This window comes from Pipra filicauda, unplaced genomic scaffold (genome assembly GCF_003945595.2).
Source record: "Pipra filicauda isolate LSUMZ 115617 unplaced genomic scaffold, ASM394559v2 scaffold164_size1636381_pilon, whole genome shotgun sequence".
Classification (NCBI taxonomy): domain Eukaryota; kingdom Metazoa; phylum Chordata; class Aves; order Passeriformes; family Pipridae; genus Pipra; species Pipra filicauda.
The window spans coordinates 656,782-675,052 of record NW_024104151.1 but is presented as its reverse complement, the minus strand read 5'-3'; the positions used below and the strand labels follow the sequence as shown (position 1 = coordinate 675,052).

General features: G+C 42.0%; 2 protein-coding genes across 2 annotated transcripts in view; both read right to left on the bottom strand.

The window, feature by feature from the left end:
- Positions 1-434: 434 nt before the first annotated feature.
- BCL10 (BCL10 immune signaling adaptor) lies at positions 435-6,401 on the bottom strand. The gene is made up of 3 exons (XM_027719953.2): positions 6,250-6,401; positions 3,845-4,133; positions 435-2,824 (listed from the first exon to the last, which is right to left on the bottom strand). Exons 1-3 carry the CDS (start codon positions 6,343-6,345, stop codon positions 2,457-2,459), a joined length of 753 nt encoding a protein of 250 aa, XP_027575754.1. The 5' UTR covers positions 6,346-6,401; the 3' UTR covers positions 435-2,456.
- Positions 6,402-9,824: 3,423 nt separating this feature from the next.
- The window catches only part of DDAH1 (dimethylarginine dimethylaminohydrolase 1), a 58,538-nt gene continuing 50,091 nt past the window's right edge, over positions 9,825-18,271 (bottom strand). The window contains exons 5-6 of the mRNA XM_027719944.2: positions 14,890-15,033; positions 9,825-14,457 (exon numbers count right to left, since the gene is read on the bottom strand). Of these exons, the coding sequence (XP_027575745.1) occupies positions 14,341-14,457; positions 14,890-15,033 (261 nt within the window). The 3' untranslated portion in view covers positions 9,825-14,340. The remainder of the gene's footprint in view (positions 14,458-14,889; positions 15,034-18,271) is intronic.

Below are 18,271 nucleotides of genomic sequence, written 5' to 3'. Positions count from 1 at the left end.
CATGCTCCTCAGCACTCAAAGTTCTTGTTTCTCCCCCCCATTAATAAAAATAAAAATCTTAATTTAAGAATGAAGTCAATATATGCATGGTTGGAGGCAACACTTCTCACACCTGTAGGAAGCTGAGCAGTAATTTGAAAAAAAAGCAAGAATCAGGTTAGTAATACTAAACATGAACCACAGAAACTATTTAAGCAGCTGAGTTTTTGATTTCATATGCATGTTTGCCCTATAGACTGCTCTTGAGTGCAGTCCTACTGGCACAGGCATTTCACATTAAGTCAGTCTTTCCACCAAAGACAAACCTCTCTAACAAGACAAGGAGAACAAAAGCCTCCCGCACACACAAAACCAAAACCACACATCCACTTATCGGCACTTGCTCTTGCAACCTGCACATCTTAATAACAAGAGAGGCAGGCAGGCAAACAGGCAACTGTACAAAAGAATTTATTCCAAAAGTTGTGATAAAAATATTTTTACAAAATGCACGTTATAAACATTTGGTAGGATAATACATTCATTCAAGGTCTCAGGTCAGTAGCTTCCCAGGGAGCGGTCCCTGTAGGGTAGGCTTCCTGCAGGCTGCGTGCTGGGTGGGTGGCACACCCCAGTGTGAGGTGAGAGCTGCAAGGCAGCCTCCACCCTGAGCTGAGGTACTTTGTTAAGGTACTTTGTTAACGCTCTCCTCCCTTTACAGCAATCCAGGAAGGGACCCAAACCTAAGCACAGCTCTTTAAGTGGTTACAGTGGGCATTTAGACGAATCACTTTTTAGACATCTCGAGTAAGTGCAACTACAGTTCAAGTTAATGGAAGAGAGGGATTTCAGCCTACCCTTAATTTTGTGCTAGAGAGCAAAGTTTTGCTTGCCTATTTAGGCACTTAACTTCCAGAGTGCCATCTAATCCAGGCAGTTTCACTGAAAAGCACTTTCACCATCCTGACAGTCTATGACTGTAGATGCATACAAGAAAAACAAGGATTCTTATAAACACATCATTATCAGATGTAAGCTATTCATATACTCGGTATGGAGTGTAGTTGAATATTGCAGTTTATTTTCACCTACTTCCAAAACCAGAGTAGTAATGAAAAACAATTTATAGAGACTATATTGAGGTCCTGCAGATGACCTGTCTCCATAAAAGGAGAGCAGTTTAGGAATATTACCTCGTTGTGAATTTAAATGGAATTATATGGCTATAGCACAGTATGAGGGCCTTAAATACAAACCTACCCTTTGATAGACTGAAAACATCCCATCACTTTTAAGTGTAGTACCACAGAACACAACTGTACACATGTCCAAGTAAGAGTTTACCTAATGTTAAAATTATTATAGGCCACCTGCATTAAAGGCAGATTACAACTCAAGAGTGTGAGAGGAATACAGTATGTTACACTGTGTCAAGAAATGAGAACCTTCCCATGTTGAAGCAGTTTAAAATGCATTTGACTCTAAACAATTTGAAATGTAAACCTGTCTGTCTGCTTTGAAAAGGAGGTATCTGAAGTGCCACATTTCCAGAAGTCCTCAGGTATGGATACTTTCTTGTTACAGGACTTCTCCTCCACTTTTCCCTACTGAGACAAAACATATAAGCTTTGCTCCTTAAAAGCATCCTACAATAACATTTTCTTACAGCCCTCACGATGCTGTTACAGCAGTTTACATCCTTTTTCCAGTACTAATGAGAATTTATATTTAAAGTGCATCTCGAATCAGGAATCTCAAACTAATATACAAGAATAACATGTCAAGACTTGCAGAAGTATATTTTTGATATCCAGTGCCTTTTGGTTTACCAGCAGGACAAAGTTCAGACAATGAAGAGACTCCTTGCAAATAAGCACAGCTACAGATTTGGCCAGATTTGTAAGGATTTTAGCAAATGGAGCTGCATGCGCATACATGGAGAGCAGGAAATTATCCTACTGAGAAACATTTAACTTGGTAAATGAGTTTAACCTTTTTGGTAAGTAAGCTTAAGCTTTTAGTTTAGAAAGTTATTTTTTGTTTTTCCATACTCACTACTTTTCCTAACTATCTTTCCCAATTCACCCATCACAGAAACACTAAGAAAAGCTGACTTGTTAGTTTCTGTAGGAAGAAAAACCCCATTTGTTCTATAATTCTAGCATAAATATCTGCAGCTACATGTGAAATCTTATACACATTGGTTTAAAAAACAAACCTTTGCTGGTATAGTACCAAGATATTTTGAAAAAAAGCTCCCTAAATGAAAACAAAATGAAACAAAACCAAAACGAAAAAAAAAAATCAAGCAGCTCCAGAGCCATACAATTACAAAATAAGACTTAAAACAGAAAATGAATAGATTATATATTGTTTCCTCTGATTTTGCTAACAGTTTCAAAACATTTTTTTAAGCTGTATGAGACATCACACAAAGTTTCAGTACCATTTGGATGAACATACCAACATCACTACATTCACTGTGGTTGAAGACAACGTGATCTTAAAGGCAAAAAGCAATTGTCACTTGAACTAGTACATGGATCTTGCTGGTCTGACTGGAGCTCTGGGGGCAGAGGGGGTGCACCTGGGTCTCCAGGCCCTGGGAGGGTGGCTGAGAAAACAGTGCTCTGTGAATTTCCCATCTCTGCAATTGGTAAATTCATTGAATGAAGAGAGACAGCGGACACAAAAGCGGCGGTGCTATATTCTTCTTCTGGATGATGTATCTGGGTAGACTCTTTGTCTTTTGTTTTATCAAAAAAATTTGATTCATCAGAAAATGATCTAGAAAGATTATTTGTTCCTCCGTACAGTGAGGTCATACAGGTGCTGCAGCTTAGACCTAAGATAAAAAGACAGAAACTGGATTTAATTACAGTATAGTGCCCTCTTAAAACTGTGCTCTGATTTATATAACAGTAAGGCTGTCAAAGATCAATTGTCTGTATTTTTAACACTTCATCTCCCCTGTGACATCCAATATTCATGACAAATTAAAAAACAAACATGCAGGTTATCTAGGCTGATGTGAATGGTTTCTCTGCACCTCAGTATCAGCTAGTATTTGTCAAAGATGCACTGTAATTTAAGGTTCATTTCAGAAAGTCACTTTAGCCTTTCAGCCCAATTTTTGTTTGATTTTTCTGTGTTCTTCAAAGTTTTAAAAGTTTCAGCTACATGGTTCGGCTCCAGAGTGGACAGCATTTGAAGGCTGTTTTACCTGAAGCCAGAGAAAACTTCAGGCCCTTCATCTCTAGGGTTAAAACATACTTCTTCCTTCTGTATTTCTCTTTTGAGTGTGGAAGGGGAAGTAAAGCTTTTGGTGTAGAAAGCTTACACTTTCTTCCTCTGCCTTAAAATATGAATACACGTAGTCACTTCAAGCTTTGTGTGTCAACAAAACCTCTGTGCCTGCATGAAACAATGCACACACGTATTTACAGTGCCTAATTTTAAGCTTTGGCATTGAACACATACAGGGGAACTCCCCTCAGGTTGCATTTGCTGGCATATCTTCTGCTGAGGTGCAAAGTTTAACAAAACCAGAGCAACCTGCCACTGCAGCAAATAGCTTCAAGAGAAATGCAAGGTGGAAGATAACTACCTATTTTTGAAAAGCAAAACTGAAATGTGAAGACAGATTTATCCACCATAACAACGCAATAGGGGGTGTTTTTGCAATTAATTATTTACGATGTGTTCAGATAGTAAAAAGGCAAAGCCAGGATACATGCACTAGGATCTTAAGCCCAAACTGGTGATATTTCCAAACATGTTGTTCCAAACAGTAGAGGAAGACTTTAATTTTGCAGACCCTCAAAATAAAACTTATGTCTTACACACATTATTATAAACTTGTTACCTTTGAGAGCTTCAAGCTTTTCATTTTTGACTTTCAACACTACATCAGTTATCTTTTGTAACAGGAAGTTTTGTGTTCTTTCTCGTCTGATAGACTCAATCAGAGCATCTAGTCCCTTTGGGTTTTCTGCTAAGTAGTCCAATAACTTCCCAGTTTTTTTCCTACTGGAAGATCGAGCAGAAATTTCTTCAGTGTCCTCTCGAGTGAGTATTTTCTTTGAACGCAGGTAATCGAAGTGTCTCTCGGCTATGATTTTATCACACAGGTAAGGACGCATCCTTTCTAAAGCCTGAAAAACAAAGCCAACTTGTATTAGCCAACACTTCCATTTATTTAGAAGTCTGTAGCTGAAACCTACAGATTTGATTTTGATACAGGTTAGCCAAAGAGTTTTTAAAGCTGCCACTGCATTACTGAGATTTTTCTAGTGTAAAAAAATTTTAAAAGACCTGTTACCTAATTATCCTTTTCATTAGTTCTTTGAGTGAATTCAGGAGTTCTAATGCATATTAAGAAATAAGCTGACTATTATAGAAAATGTTAATTACATCAAGTCTGTGGTTAGCACCTTTCAAAACGGTAAACAACTAAAAATGAAAAGAAATTATATCAAACAGCACCTTTGTCTACAGACATACTTATTCTCACTGACCACCCTACTGCCACATTTCCATACTATTTGTATTCATGAGGCACAACTCCAAAATATTGCAGATGCTGATATTTTCTGCACATAGAGCAAAAGCAGTGTCAGAGCAACAGCATGAACATACTCACAGTTTAAAAGGTTTGTAACTAAACACCACTATTGACAAATTGACAGATTACTGCCATCCAAAACACACGTGCTTTCATCCTTAAATGTACATACTCTCATCAACATTACTGGCTGCTTTTTGTCTTCAGCAAAGTGCCTTCTTTTGGTTCAATATTTTAGACTAAACACCTGAAGCACCTTGCACACCTCTAACATGCTGCACAGACCACTGCAATTCTGATGACTAGCAAAAGCAAAACAACTCTATTTCCTCCTGCAGCATAACTTCAGTGTACAAGAGTAAACTGGTTGCTCGAGTCCTCTCTATAACGAGCAAAGAGAAAGAGGTGGAAGTCTGTCCATGGAAGGTGACTCTATCGATCATCTAAAGCCCCAACATGCAGTCAGTGTTGGGCACGGGAAAGCAGAGACATCTGTCTTAAGCACTTCAGCAGCAGTGCCACTTCCTATCTTCAGGAACTGTAACACTTAGTACCAGACCACATTCCCTCGGAGATCATCTTCCCAGGAAAGCACACTATCTTTTGTGACCCTACTCAGTATCAATGGTTTTATATGACTCACCACATCCTCCTCAAGACAAGCTTACCCAGACCAAGATGTTCTCGCAAGCTGGCTTCCAGCTGTGGGTTCAGTCAGTGACACAGATTAACATACATATTGTGTTATATATAGTTTGACTTCAGCAGTTCTTGTCCTTTTCTGGTGTAACTACCAGATGCCAGCTATTGCAGTATTACCCTGTGGTTCCACAGAAGCAAGTACTAACTTGAACATGTCTCACAGAACCAAACAAAGCATTTAATAAAAATGACATAAGCATAAAGCTACTAAGAAACCGAAATCCTAAGAGTCCTTACTGTACTTTAAAGGAACATAAAACCCTCGATAAGTCAAACATAAGACACTGTAAATTGCAAACATGGATGGGCAATAAGTAACTGATAAACTGTGATTTTATTTTTTTTTTAATTAACCAATCACTTGTTGAGGTTGGTTAGCACATTGCTTGCTTCTGAGTCTCACAAGGAGATGAATTAATCCAGACTGAATCAGGATGAAGTATTCCCTCAGAATCCAGACATCAGTGAATAAATATAGGGAGGGGGGAGGATCAGGAAAATATAGAACAAGAAGACTCAATAAAAAGTATTTAACTATATTTAATTAAGATATTCACGCTCTCTAAAAGCGAATTTCATTGACACCAGGAGTAGCACATACATGTACAGCCAGGCTTTGAGTACCACGTTAATTACTCATCCCGGCTGCTGCCTCCTGTGGCCTATCCCGGTGCAGAGACACCTGGAGAACCGGCCCCGCGCTGCTCTGGCCTTGAAACGCCACACAGGGGCGGGTCGCTCGCAGCGGCACAGCCGGCAGCCGGGACCGCGGGTGCACACCGGGCCCAGGGCTAAGCTTTTGCGGGTCACTACCAGCCTCACACCGCGGGGACTCCGGAATTCCCCGCCGCCTTCCCAGCGGCGCCGCGGGGCCGGGCCCGCCCGGCGTGACCAAGCGGAGGCGGCGGCCCCGGGTCCCTCCTTCCGCTCCCCACAACCGGGCCCCACTCGCAGCTCCGCGCCCGGCCCGGGCACTGCGGCTCTGGGCCCAGCCCGCCACTTACATCCTTCTTCACCTCCGCCATCTCGTCCTCCGTCAGCGGCCGCCCCGCGAGCCCCGAGCTCGAGCTCGACCCCAAGCCGAGCCCCGAACCCTCCATGGCGGCCCCAGCCCGGCACCGCTGGGGAAACCCGCCCGGGGCGGTGCTTCCAGGCCGGCCCCGCCCCGCCGGCCCCGCCAATGGGCGCTCAGGGACCGCGCTCCGCCCCGCCCCTGAGCCCCGCCCATTCGCGCGTGCGCGGAGTGGCGCGCGGCCCCCCCGCGTCGGGAGCTGGAGCGGGGCTGGAATGTGGTCCCGCCTCATCCCGCCTCGTCCCGCCGCACGACACGGGCACGGGCCGGGGAAGGGCCGCCTCCTCGCTGTCCTGCCACCACACTCCTGGCTGCAGCGGCGGGTTGAAGCTGCCCCTCTCCGGGCCTGTCAGCAGCAGAGGCCGCTCCCGCCTCCTCCTGGGGCTGCGTGACCACCGCTCCGCTAGCGGCGGGTCGTGGGTGCCCGATGGGGTTGGGGCCCGCAGCGCCCGGCGGGGGCGGCCTCTGCTGGCACATCGTGCCAGGGGCTTCAGGGTGGCGGTCGGTGATGGTTCCCCGCGCGTTTTGGGGACGGCAGTTTCTGTCCCCCTCCGCTGCTCGGGGCTCTGCGCCAGCGCAGCTCCAGGGGGAGCCGCTGCTCCGCCGGGACGCGCCCGCCGCCGGCTCCCGGGCCTGCCCCGCCGGGCGAACCCTCGGAGAAAGGACAGCGGCCGAAACATCATTAACCGGTGTTCTTTCGGCTGCCGAAGGTGGAACTCGGGCTATTCCTGTACTCTTAAAGACTTAGTTTCCAGCGGATAAACATGAAAGCGTGTAGAGTAGAGGTGATCAGTATCGGGTTTTACTGTCAGTAAGGCAAAACTACTAGTTTAGCAGTACTTTTACAGTTTTGCAAAGCCCTTTTGTTTGATATGCCTTGTTAATGCAACCGTTAATGTTAACTGTGCTAGCATTCCCAGCATTTCAATAAAGCCAAAGATCCTGCCCAGAATACTTGAGAAATAAAGGACTGGTCACTTGGTGACAGGCTTATTTCTGTAGAACTGTGTGTTAAAATCACGGCCAATCCCCAAACCGATTGCCAGAAAGCACACAGCCAGCTCTGTTCCCTGCCGCTGCAGTGATCTGCCCGGTGAAAACTCCTTCAGACCCACCCTCGCCACCTAGCCCCGCAGACCTGATTGTTTGTCATTTGGCAGCACACCTCTGCTCACAACCCAAATCCTTCTGTGGTGTTATTCCTGCCCTAAGAAGCCTTTCTTTGCTGTAGTTCATTTGAATTTCTCTAAGCTGTTTGTGTATCTCTAGATTAAACATCTGAAATACAAAGTAAACTATTTATCTCTAATTCCTGCTCAGAGGGCTGCAGGGCAGACCATTTTTTTCAAGTCCAAGTGCCTATATTGATCCTCCCTAATCTGTGCTATGCACCCAAATACATGGAAAGGTTTCAGATTCTCTGGTGCTTCTGGAAAGCTGATTGTGGCACTTCTGAGACAGAGCCAGGCATCTTCCCAGCCCCTGATTCCCATCCTTGTTTATTAAACCACATGCCTTCCAGCTCCCCCTCTTCAAGGTGAATTATATTGCAGACTTTGTTGGCTCTGTACAACACTGCTGATAAAAACATCTATCATGCATTCTGGAGTTAGAGTATTTGTTAATAACCTTGCTCAGCCAGAGGTGCAGTTCAAAGCCACGCGATGTCTGGAGGGTTAGGCTGCTGATTCCTGAGCCACGTAAGAGACAAACTGGAATGATTTAACTTCATCAATCAGGAAGAGAACATGCAGTTAGAGATACAAGAATAGAATATATTTTAGCAGACTTAATGCCAATAAACCCTAACAGGATATAAAGGTCCAGGCAGCAGGAAGAAGACTACTCTCTGCGTGAAACTCATTTCAGGAGGGTAACAGCCACTCAACACTCAGAAATGAGCCTCAATGTAGAGTGAGTTATGGGTCATTTCTTTCAAGGCAGCTGGGAAGATTTTGGACATTGCACTGATTTTATGGGTATGTTCATATGTAATGTCCATCTAATATAAATTTCTACAGTAAACTTACAAATAAATTTTGGAATCTGCAGCAACTAATGGCAAGTTTTCAGCTACTAAACCACAGCAATTGACCTACAGGTCATGAATTTTTGGGGATGAGGTTTTTGAGAGCATCAGAATGTCTGGATTTTATGATGCAGGAGACAGTGACTGATGTTTTTTCGGCACCATGTACTCAGAACGGGGAGTGAATCCATACAGCCAAGCGCAGAAGTCTCTAATTGATGAAGTAATATTCTACAGCTAATTTTTGCAAAGAACACTCCTTTTTAAATTACTGTTATGATTTCGCCTTTAAAGGTTGGATATTCTGTGAGAAACTTCTTAATGTGGCAAGTGGGAGTGGCTTTTATAGATTTTGTTTTTAACAATTGCCATTTAGAAACAAGTTCAAGTAAATTGATACCAACTCTCCTCTGTAGATATGGGTACACATGTAAATGCAGTAGTTTACAAATATTAATTGCACCACACTAAAAGTATCCACATTAGACATAGCACTGATTTAAATATATTAGTATAAAAATCATACTTTTAAACAATGTAGTTAAATTAGTATAAAGGCTGTGTTTAGATCAGCCCTAATGAATTCTTCCCTTGTCCCTGCTTCCCTGGCAAGAAGAGTAACAGATTATGGCTTGTTTAAAGTCCCATTTCTAGCAAAACAGTACAGTTTAAAAGTGATGTAATTATTTTGCTACAGTTAATTAATTCCTACTCTGTTAAAATTATTTTGGGTTTCTTAAAAAGCCGAAGCAACAATATTAAGGCCTCCAACAACGGACTTCTGGATTGCCATGAGATGGCGCTGACAGCCCACGAGCACTTGCACACATGGCCATGAAGCTGGAGTAACTGCATGGTCTCTTGAGATTCTTGATCCTAATATTGTAACCTACTGGCACTAGAGCACAGGGGTACAGGCAGAGAGGAGCCCCACGTGCGCTATTTGTAGCACTCAACAGGTAGTATTTAGATATAAAATGTGCGACCACCTGTCATGTTACCATGAAGAAACGTCTGGAATGCAGTCACCTCTCTGGACATCGTGGGGGAAAAAGGACACACGAGCTATGTGAATAATTTAACCAGAACTGGAATGCTACTAAACCTTTGTAGTTTCACCTTTTGTAACTTACAGTAAATACAGGAACTAAAGAGAAACATACTATACTATGCTAATATCTGTTTATTTACCTTAGACAGTAATGAAATATAGTCACAACCACTGTATCTAGAACTTATAGGCAATATCTCCTCTCTATAAACTATTCTTAAATGTGGAGTCTAAAATTATGATTTGTTCTAAAAAGAGGCAAGATTTCTCCTAACAGGCTTAAAGGTTTTAGTGCTACTGTCTATAATTGGCTTTATTTCTAGGCATGTAACAAGCTTCATAATAAAAAGACAGCATGAAACAGTATTAAATTAAATTAAATACATATACTTTCAGTTCCAAAACAAGAAGCACAAACTACACAGGGCACAGTACAACTGACACTTTATTCCTTCGTGATGGGGATATATAGTACTGAAACTGCAAGAGTCATCAAAAAAAAATTAAATCAAAGTGCAAACCTCTATTAGGACAGATTATGGAATGTATTGATGTTTTTGGCACAAAAAGTGGGGAACTATATACTGCAACAAGATTTTAAGTTTAATGAATGTAATGCTTCTGTGCTCAGTAGTCACATTTGTGCACTGCAGAACAATACAATGTAAAACAGTGACTAACACGATTCACATACAACTCTATACAATTTACATCACACGTCCAGTTAAAACTTCTCAGAAAATACATGAGGTCCACTGATACTTTGTTCACAACCACTTAACAAATACCATTCTTTAAGCAGGCTTATCTTTTCAGCTTCCTTATTGATAAAAACAAAAATAGAGACTCTTAAATAGTAAATTATTTTCCTCAAATGGTTCCATGTGAATGTTGATGTTTTCTGTTAATTTGGCTGTGACTTCGCAGATATAATGTAAAAGAAGCTGAATAAAATCAAAAGCTCATTTTTTCCCATCTTTCATCTCCAATTTGCTGTGAACAAACAGCATTCTGTCCACTGACTTTTTCTTTTCAAAACTGGACATAGTGGTGCCTATGAGCTCTATATCTATCACATGGAAATCACCAAAAAAATCAGAGCATAACTTCACACAGTGGCATTCTATTCAAAACTGAATATTAGCATGGTAAACACAAAAATACATAAATGGAAGAATTCAAGTTTATCTCATAAGGTACAGTATGCATTCACATTTTCATTGCAGAGAGAAACACTGTATTCACATTCTGTTGAAGAAAGAAGCCCACATATCACAGAGCTCCCTAGACTCTTAGCAAAGATAACATCCATGAAGTATCTATAATGCACATTGTAGCTCTTTCATTTGAACTGAGCTAAACTGATTGCTCAAAGGAAAAAAACCTTTGATGAGTAATTCAAGCCCCATCGCTGAGCTATTAACCACAAGAACTTCTGTACTGGCCTGCTCTGTCATATATCCTAACAGTTGTTATCAACTGTATTATGTGGGCAGCTATGAGTGTTCAGTGTCTCATCTCCTTTTTTGGTTTGGGATTTTATTTTATTATTTATATTAATCAAGAATGATGATTTATATCAGGCATCTGAGAAATGTTCTGGTGACAAAATATACAGGACACCCATAAGATGCACATTTGTCACTGCAGAAATGTCCTCATAAATTAATTCTTTGTTTGGGCAACAACAACAACAACAAAAAAGCAAACAGCAAGAACAAGAAGCATTTGGCATGATTTTAGTTCTTAGTACCATACTGCAAATGCACAAACTGAAGTGCTTGTAATGTTTTTGCTTTATAATGCCAGAATAAAGACTAACACTAAAAGCGGTGAGGTGAGGGCGATCCCACTAACCAGCTTCGGTAACTTTTGGCATGAGACTAAGATGTAATTTAGAGCGTCTGTGTTAGGAGGCTGTGATATCTACTGAGACCAACAGAGAGAAAGCAGGTGTGGTTTTAGAGCACCTAAATTTTGTGCCTGAAGTTAGAGAGTTTGAATACAACTTGAAATTAACACTCGAAGGAATTCAGGTCCCTCAGCCACTCCTTGCTCTTTCTGTATACCAAATGCCACCCTGAAGCCAAGGAAATCTAAGTGGCAAGAGATGAAGAAAAAACAACCTCTCAGTCTACACAGATGTTTCTCAGCTCTGAGATCCCAACTCCTCCTCTCCCTCTCCTGGGGAGCTAGGAGAATGCTTTGTCACCCATTCTATTGCTTTCAAGGACACGAGGTATTAACAATGTCCACCACAAATGTTTCTCTGTTGTGGAGTAACCCTAAAGAAGAGGAGTCACCCTTGTCACTCTCTGGATCTACAGCTCCTGTTGACAGTCATCCTTCCAGCTCAAAAGAAGTTGCTCAGACCCAAAGTAGACCCCTTAGTTTCTCCTCTCTCCTGGCACCTACTCAAGGAGGGAGTGAGTTTAGGTTCATCCACCAAGGGTTGGGATACTTTGGAATGAACAATGAAGGGGGAGAAGTACAGAAAAAGACTCAAGTAAGGAGAACTGAGGCAACAAAAGGCAAAATCACTCTAGGTTAAAAGAGAAAAGTGCTCATCATGCCTTGATGAGCAAACTAGAAATGAGAGTCTGAGGAAGAAGAGACAGGTGAAAGGTCAGAGAGGGTAGAAGGAAAAAAAACCCACCACAGAAAGATTCAAAGATAAATAAAATAGAAATCCCACAGCCTAACACTGTCCCAGTGTAGCTGGATGCTCCAGCTCCCTAGTGAGAGAAGGGAAGAGGGACTGAAGGACATGGAGTGGGGCCAGGCCCCAGGAGGTACATGGACAGGTTGGGGTAGGGGTCTGTTTCGGCTTTGTATAACAGCTCCCATGGCTGCACATGTTTTTAACAGAGTACAACTTGCCTCTAGGAGGTCACAGTTCAATACTGCTGGGTCACTTTTTGGCACAAAATCTCTTTGATGTTATTTTGAAATGCATGATACTTTATCAGATATTTAAAAAGCACCAAGGGAAAGCAGAAAAAGATTTCCCCATTGCAACATTTATATCCTCAGAGCCTGACCACCTGGGTCAGGCTTAAATGATTGTGCATGGGAATGGAAGAGACAAAGGGGAAACATTAGGATAACCCTTTGGGACAGCACAGTCATTAAAAAAAACCAAATAAATCACTTGCTGTTTGGCTGGCTGAAGGCTTCCTTTGGGACATGCTCTCTTTTTCCATAGGATATGTTTGCTCATGGTTACTCTCTCCCTTATGATACCTTGTGTCATCACAACATACAGTGCACCCACAAAGCATCAGATGTATCCTGGTAGCTGCCAGGAGGTTCTCCCCTCATTAGCCACTGAGATGCAGCAAGAGATATGGTGAAGAGTACCTGTGGATATGAGTACTTGTGCTTCCTCCCTTATGACTGCACAAAAAACACGCAGGTTTCCAAAGGATATCCGAGTGTGTGCTTGGTTAACACTGCTTTCCTGCAGACCACGTTGCCTGAGCCCCTTACTCACTTCCTACTGTACCTTAGCAACATGCCACAAGCGGTTCAGGAAAGGTGGAGGAGATGTCTAGGAAGTTGATAACATGTTCAGACTATTTGTCAGGCTCTAGAGAGAGTTCCTGCTACTGCCTCTGTTTGGGAATTTCTCCCATCCTTAGTTTACAAATGATTTAACAAGAAGCATGTGAATACAATGGTGTGTGTTTCACTTTGTGGTAGTGAAAAAAATAGTATGACTCAGTGGGTAAACATGTTGTGGAATCTGCTACAAAAATTATATTCGCTTTAACTGAATACCACAGTAAATATTCATGCAATTAAAAGAAAAATAAGATGGTTATTGTTCCAAGGAAAACTGCCCCAAGGGCAGATAAAGTACAAATGCCAATCTTTCAGGAAAAAATAGCTTCTCTTATTCATGGGCATAATCCAGGAATAGCTGTCCTTCAACTCCTTCTATCACCCTTTTCTTTTGAATTTTGCTAGTAAGTGGCCTCCAAGAGAGGAGAAAACAGAAAGGAGAAACAGAAATAACTTTTAAGATGTAAACAAAGAGATTCAAAACCCCCATCCTTTAAATTTCTTTTGTAGGTTTAACTTTTCCAAAAGCATCTCAGTCTTTCATTTTTGTGGTCACGAGGCTCCCTAGGATCTGGCCTTTTTAAAAACTCCCCTCCCATTCTCACCACATTGAAAATCATGGCATTAGCAGGAAACTGGGACCTGATCTTGCAGGAGGCATCTTGTGTGACTGCGCTACTCTCTTTTTCTGTCATTCAAGTCTCCCAGGCAGACATTGCCCTTCAGTGCTCCCATCGGAGGAAGCTTTTTCCAAAGTTGGTACCTGGTGTCTGAAACTGATTCCAGCCACAGCCACAACTCTGCCCAGCAGCAGCAATGTGATACGGCCGAGACAGTGAGCACAGTTCAGTGCTCATTGTTCCAGCCACTATGCAGAAAGCTTCCCTACCACACAAGATACCAAGTTCATGAGCCCACTGAGTTTTCTTCAGTCCCCCCAATACCTTGCACCACTGAAAGCAGAGAACTGAGGAAGGAAAAAAATATGCAGAGCAAAGAAGTAAGAGAAAAGAAGACAGAAGGGAATAGTGTAAAGATAACAGAGGTGCTTGAAATATTAAGAATTAGCTGGGTTTCATAAAATTTTCACACAGGTATGTTAAATCACTAAAGCTAGGGGTTAGCCATTATAATTTTCTTTTGCTAGCCCATGGGACTAACATACTTCCAGAGTTATGTGCCCCCAACAAACCCTACATCCACCTTAAATATCATCTGCAAAGACATAAGAAAAATTCACAAAGCAATAAATTTGTAAACAAAGGTTAGTAGCACAGTGGTACAGTAGATTGTCAATTAAAACAATAAAAGTGTGGATACAGATTCGTCTACCTTGTGTGTAACATTATTGCCAGTTACAAGGGAGGGACTCTGTAAACTCATAATTCTGAAGCTTTGTTAATAAGCACAGCACAACAGGTGAGTGACCCATCTACTTTCTCCAGTTCTGTGTTGGCTATTGGGATCAGCATGTGGTCCTTCAGTTTTTCAAATACCTGTTTAGAAAAGAAAAAGTAACAGAAAATCATTACACTTTACATCCCTTTTTTTTCTCCTTTAACTGTCTGCAGAATGAACTGGCATGGATTTATCAGCAGGTGCTAAACTGTCTCATCATTTGTAATCAATATGAACATTTTCAGTGCACGTGGCCTTTTTGCTCTGGGATTCACACACATCACACTGCAGCGGGGGGGAGCTGTTGTTATATCCAGTTATGTGGAAAGAGCACCAGAGGCACGAGATACCGGGTCTCATGAGTAATGGAGATGAGAACAGAGCCCAAGCCTCCCACCTTTTTCCATGTGCTATCTCCATGATGGGATACAACAGCCCATTTTGAAAAGCATCTGATTTCAGTTCCCACCGACCTCCTGGCGGGGCAGGGATGTTGGAGGTCTCTGAGGCATCCTCAGCACGGCTCTCACCTTTGCACTCTCCGGGTACTCCTCCGGGGCTCGGTGCAGCAGGACGTGGCCCTTGCTGGGAATGTTTAAGTACATGCAGTTGGCTGCGGCATCATCAGGCACTGTCAGCTTGTCATAGCGGTGGTCACTCATCTGTTGCATGGTCTGCCAGGAGACACAACATGCAGCTTTTTAGAACAAACACATTAGCAGCCCTGAACAAATAGGAGGACAAAACATTCAAAAAATATCTAATTGTGATTGCCAAGTCAGCCAAGGGCCATTTTGCTATGCAGCAAGTAAGGACATCTCTTTTCATCTCTGCCCTTCAAGGAAGAATCTACTAACCCTAACTGAAATGCGCAGTAGAAAACCTTTGTGATACAATTCCTGCAAGCAGCAGGATTAAGCAGGGCACTCAGTAAGCATCCTCTGCCAAGCCTTTTCCTCAAGGAATGTGCATTGAGTACGCAAAACTCCTACTCACATTGACTGAGACTATAGGTGCTCAGCACCTTCAAAACCAACCATCATTCAGTATTTATATAACGAGCGTGAACTAAACCAAACAGGACAGGAACAGTTCCCAGCTTGGATATCAGCCCAATCTTAATTCTTTTCAAGGATCTCCTTTCTGCTTTCCAAGCAGTTACTCTTTCACTAAGCACCTGTGCTGAGGAGCAAGCAGGCACGTCTGTGCTAATCCTCGTTCCCGAGGGGACAACACAATAACCTCCTCTGAACAACAGAGCTGGTGGGTTTCTGAGGTTGGGTTTATAAATATAGGGCTCATACAGAAATGTAGATTCTGGCTGGAATTTCAGGGACAGAGACTCAGCACACGACAAGCATGCGATCCCATGTTTTGGATCAGATCCTTTTTAATAAGGATGGGAAAAGCCTGAAGACAAGACGCCTGACTCCCCATTGTATTGTTCCAGCTTTACATCAGCTTCACCCTAACAGGGACCAAGAATAACACAGAATTGAACACAGCACAAAGTCCAAAACTTTGGTCCTACTGAAAGTCTAAGAAAATGCAAGTGTTTCAGTTTCTCTCCCAGCCCACTTCTGTTCCCACATATATTGCAAAGGTGCAAACAGAAAGAAAAGGCTTTTTCAGCTTAAAAATACTCACGCTAATATTATCTTTAGAAAAACCTGGTCTTTTGTTAACAAATTTTTTTCAGCTAAATTCCTTCTCACAGAAATCCCGGGGATTTGCATCACGTAGCAGAAAGCAGACTTTAATTTTAGGCACAGTTAAGCTTATCATTAAATTATTTCCAAGGTCATTCATCTGTACTACTTCTCATTCATTAAAAAAAATACTACATATAGCTGAAATATAATGGGTTCTACAACTTACTGGGAACCAACAAAATCCTTCATAGGTCTGGATACATTTTTTATGTTGTAGCCTGAGTCATCCACATCCCGCGGAGAACATGAAACTCATAATGAAGAATGCCATGCATTCTTGAGGAAGTGTTATCAGATTGTCATTTCTTGTTCCTTCTCAAGTTATGAAACTCTCCCAAGTTCCCAAGGACACATCAACCTCCATAAAAGGTTAATGTGTTTTTCTGGGCAAAAGTCCTTGCACCTTTACTTCAACAGATGCATTTTTGTATTGGTACGTGCTTATCACAGTTGATTTTCATAATTTTGTTTCTGTTACGTTGCCAAGATGTGTTTTATTCTGCTTTCCTTGATGTTGCAGACATGTAGCAGCCGGTGGCATGCCTGCACCCAGAGTGGCTCTTCTACCTAGTAACCAGAGCCAGGTTTGTCCTCTACCTGCAGCTTCTCTTTTCCTCACTACATAATATTTTTAAGTCTTGATTAAGGAAAAATTTATTCAATCTGCACTAAAATACATGTAACAGTAGAAGAAAAGCCACAAAGTCTGGAATTCACTAAGCTCCCAAACCGAAACAGTAGCACTTTCTTCACTCCTTGTTGGAAACAGAATCCTGATATTGTAGGTTTTCTGTAGAAACAGCTCATTCATCAAAAATATATTATGAATCACTGTGAAATTATATGAAATTATGAAAGAATTCTTAAGCAGAAGGGTAAAGACATCTCTCATTCATTCGTTTCTGCAAAATGTTGAAGTGAGAACAGCAGCAGCAAGCAGAAATGAAGGACAAGTGGCAGGGCTCTAGCTGTGCCTCAGGGACCAGCTTTGGGAAGCCTGGGAGATGATGGCGAGGATATGTTAAGAGGATTGTTTTCAATATTAAAAAGCACACGAGCAGGGGCTAAATTAATTCAGAAACAAATGAGAAAAAAATGAGTGGGAAAGTGAGATGAAGCAGCATGGGAGTTTGAGTACACAGCTGTGACAGTGGGACTGGGATCTCAGCTGGCTGAAACAACACTGCAAAAAAGCTTTTATTACTAACTGGAGGTTTGACAATACAAGATTATTCTCTTCCTCAGCTCCAAAGACAAGAAGGGAATCATATTTGCAAACTTTCATCACTATGATAACTATAGCTGCATGTTGAAGTGAAATTTCAAAAACCACTTACTTGAGAGAGTGCCCAGGCAATACCACCCAAGCCTGCCCCACAGGGAGGCTCTGGATGCAGCAGAAATGCACCAATATGACACAATCCGGGTACTTTACAGACCCATGGGGTTTTTCCATATTTCTATTATGTAAAGTCATTAAGTACATGTGCCTGGCCAGATAGACTCCAGAGCAGAGAAAAAGAGATAAAAGCAAGGTCCTTTGATTGTATTTTCTATCAGATACCCCCCAAAATATGTGGTTTTTTTTTGAAAATTACAAGTTTACAAAGACTATAGTGCTCACATAATGCATTTGTGGAGGGCTGGCTTTCTGCCCACAAACGTTGTACAACCAGCTACATTAAGAGCCAAGCATTTCCCACATGCCTTGTTTTTCTGGGAATTTTCTTCAGCCTAAAGAGGGTCATTTTCATTGCACATTCTCTCAGCCCTTAGTCATGCTTTCCTTATGCTGAAGTCATTCACATAGCCTAAAATGCTTTTTCTATAGCTTTTTTTTACAGTGTGTCCTCAGACAACTGAGGTAATGGATAAGCTAAATAATCCTAACTATGAAACAGCATTATGCATGAAGGAAAAATGTGTATGCATTTAGGGCCTATTTTCACTGACAGAGCTAAGATGACTGCATGCACTTTTAAAACAGGCCAAGCCCAGCTATAAATTTTCACCCTCAATGAGGAAGGCCCCAGCCTAAGCCCTGCTGCCTACTCACTCCGGGACCTACTCACATCCAGATTGCTCTGGGATGGAGAGCGACCAAATCCACCACACCTGCAATGCACTTTTGTACCTCCAACACCCCACAAGTAAAACCAAACATACACTGAATGTTCCTCTTGCTAACAGGGCATCGAGC

Coding starts and splice junctions, on each gene's coding strand:
- BCL10 (XM_027719953.2), bottom strand. CDS start 6,345: ATGGAGGGTTCGGGGCTCGGCTTGGGGTCGAGCTCGAGCTCGGGGCTC. Junction 4,134..6,249: donor TGGCGGAGGTGAAGAAGGAT/GTAAGTGGCGGG, acceptor TTTGTTTTTCAG/GCTTTAGAAAGGATGCGTCC. Junction 2,825..3,844: donor AAAGCTTGAAGCTCTCAAAG/GTAACAAGTTTA, acceptor TTTTTATCTTAG/GTCTAAGCTGCAGCACCTGT.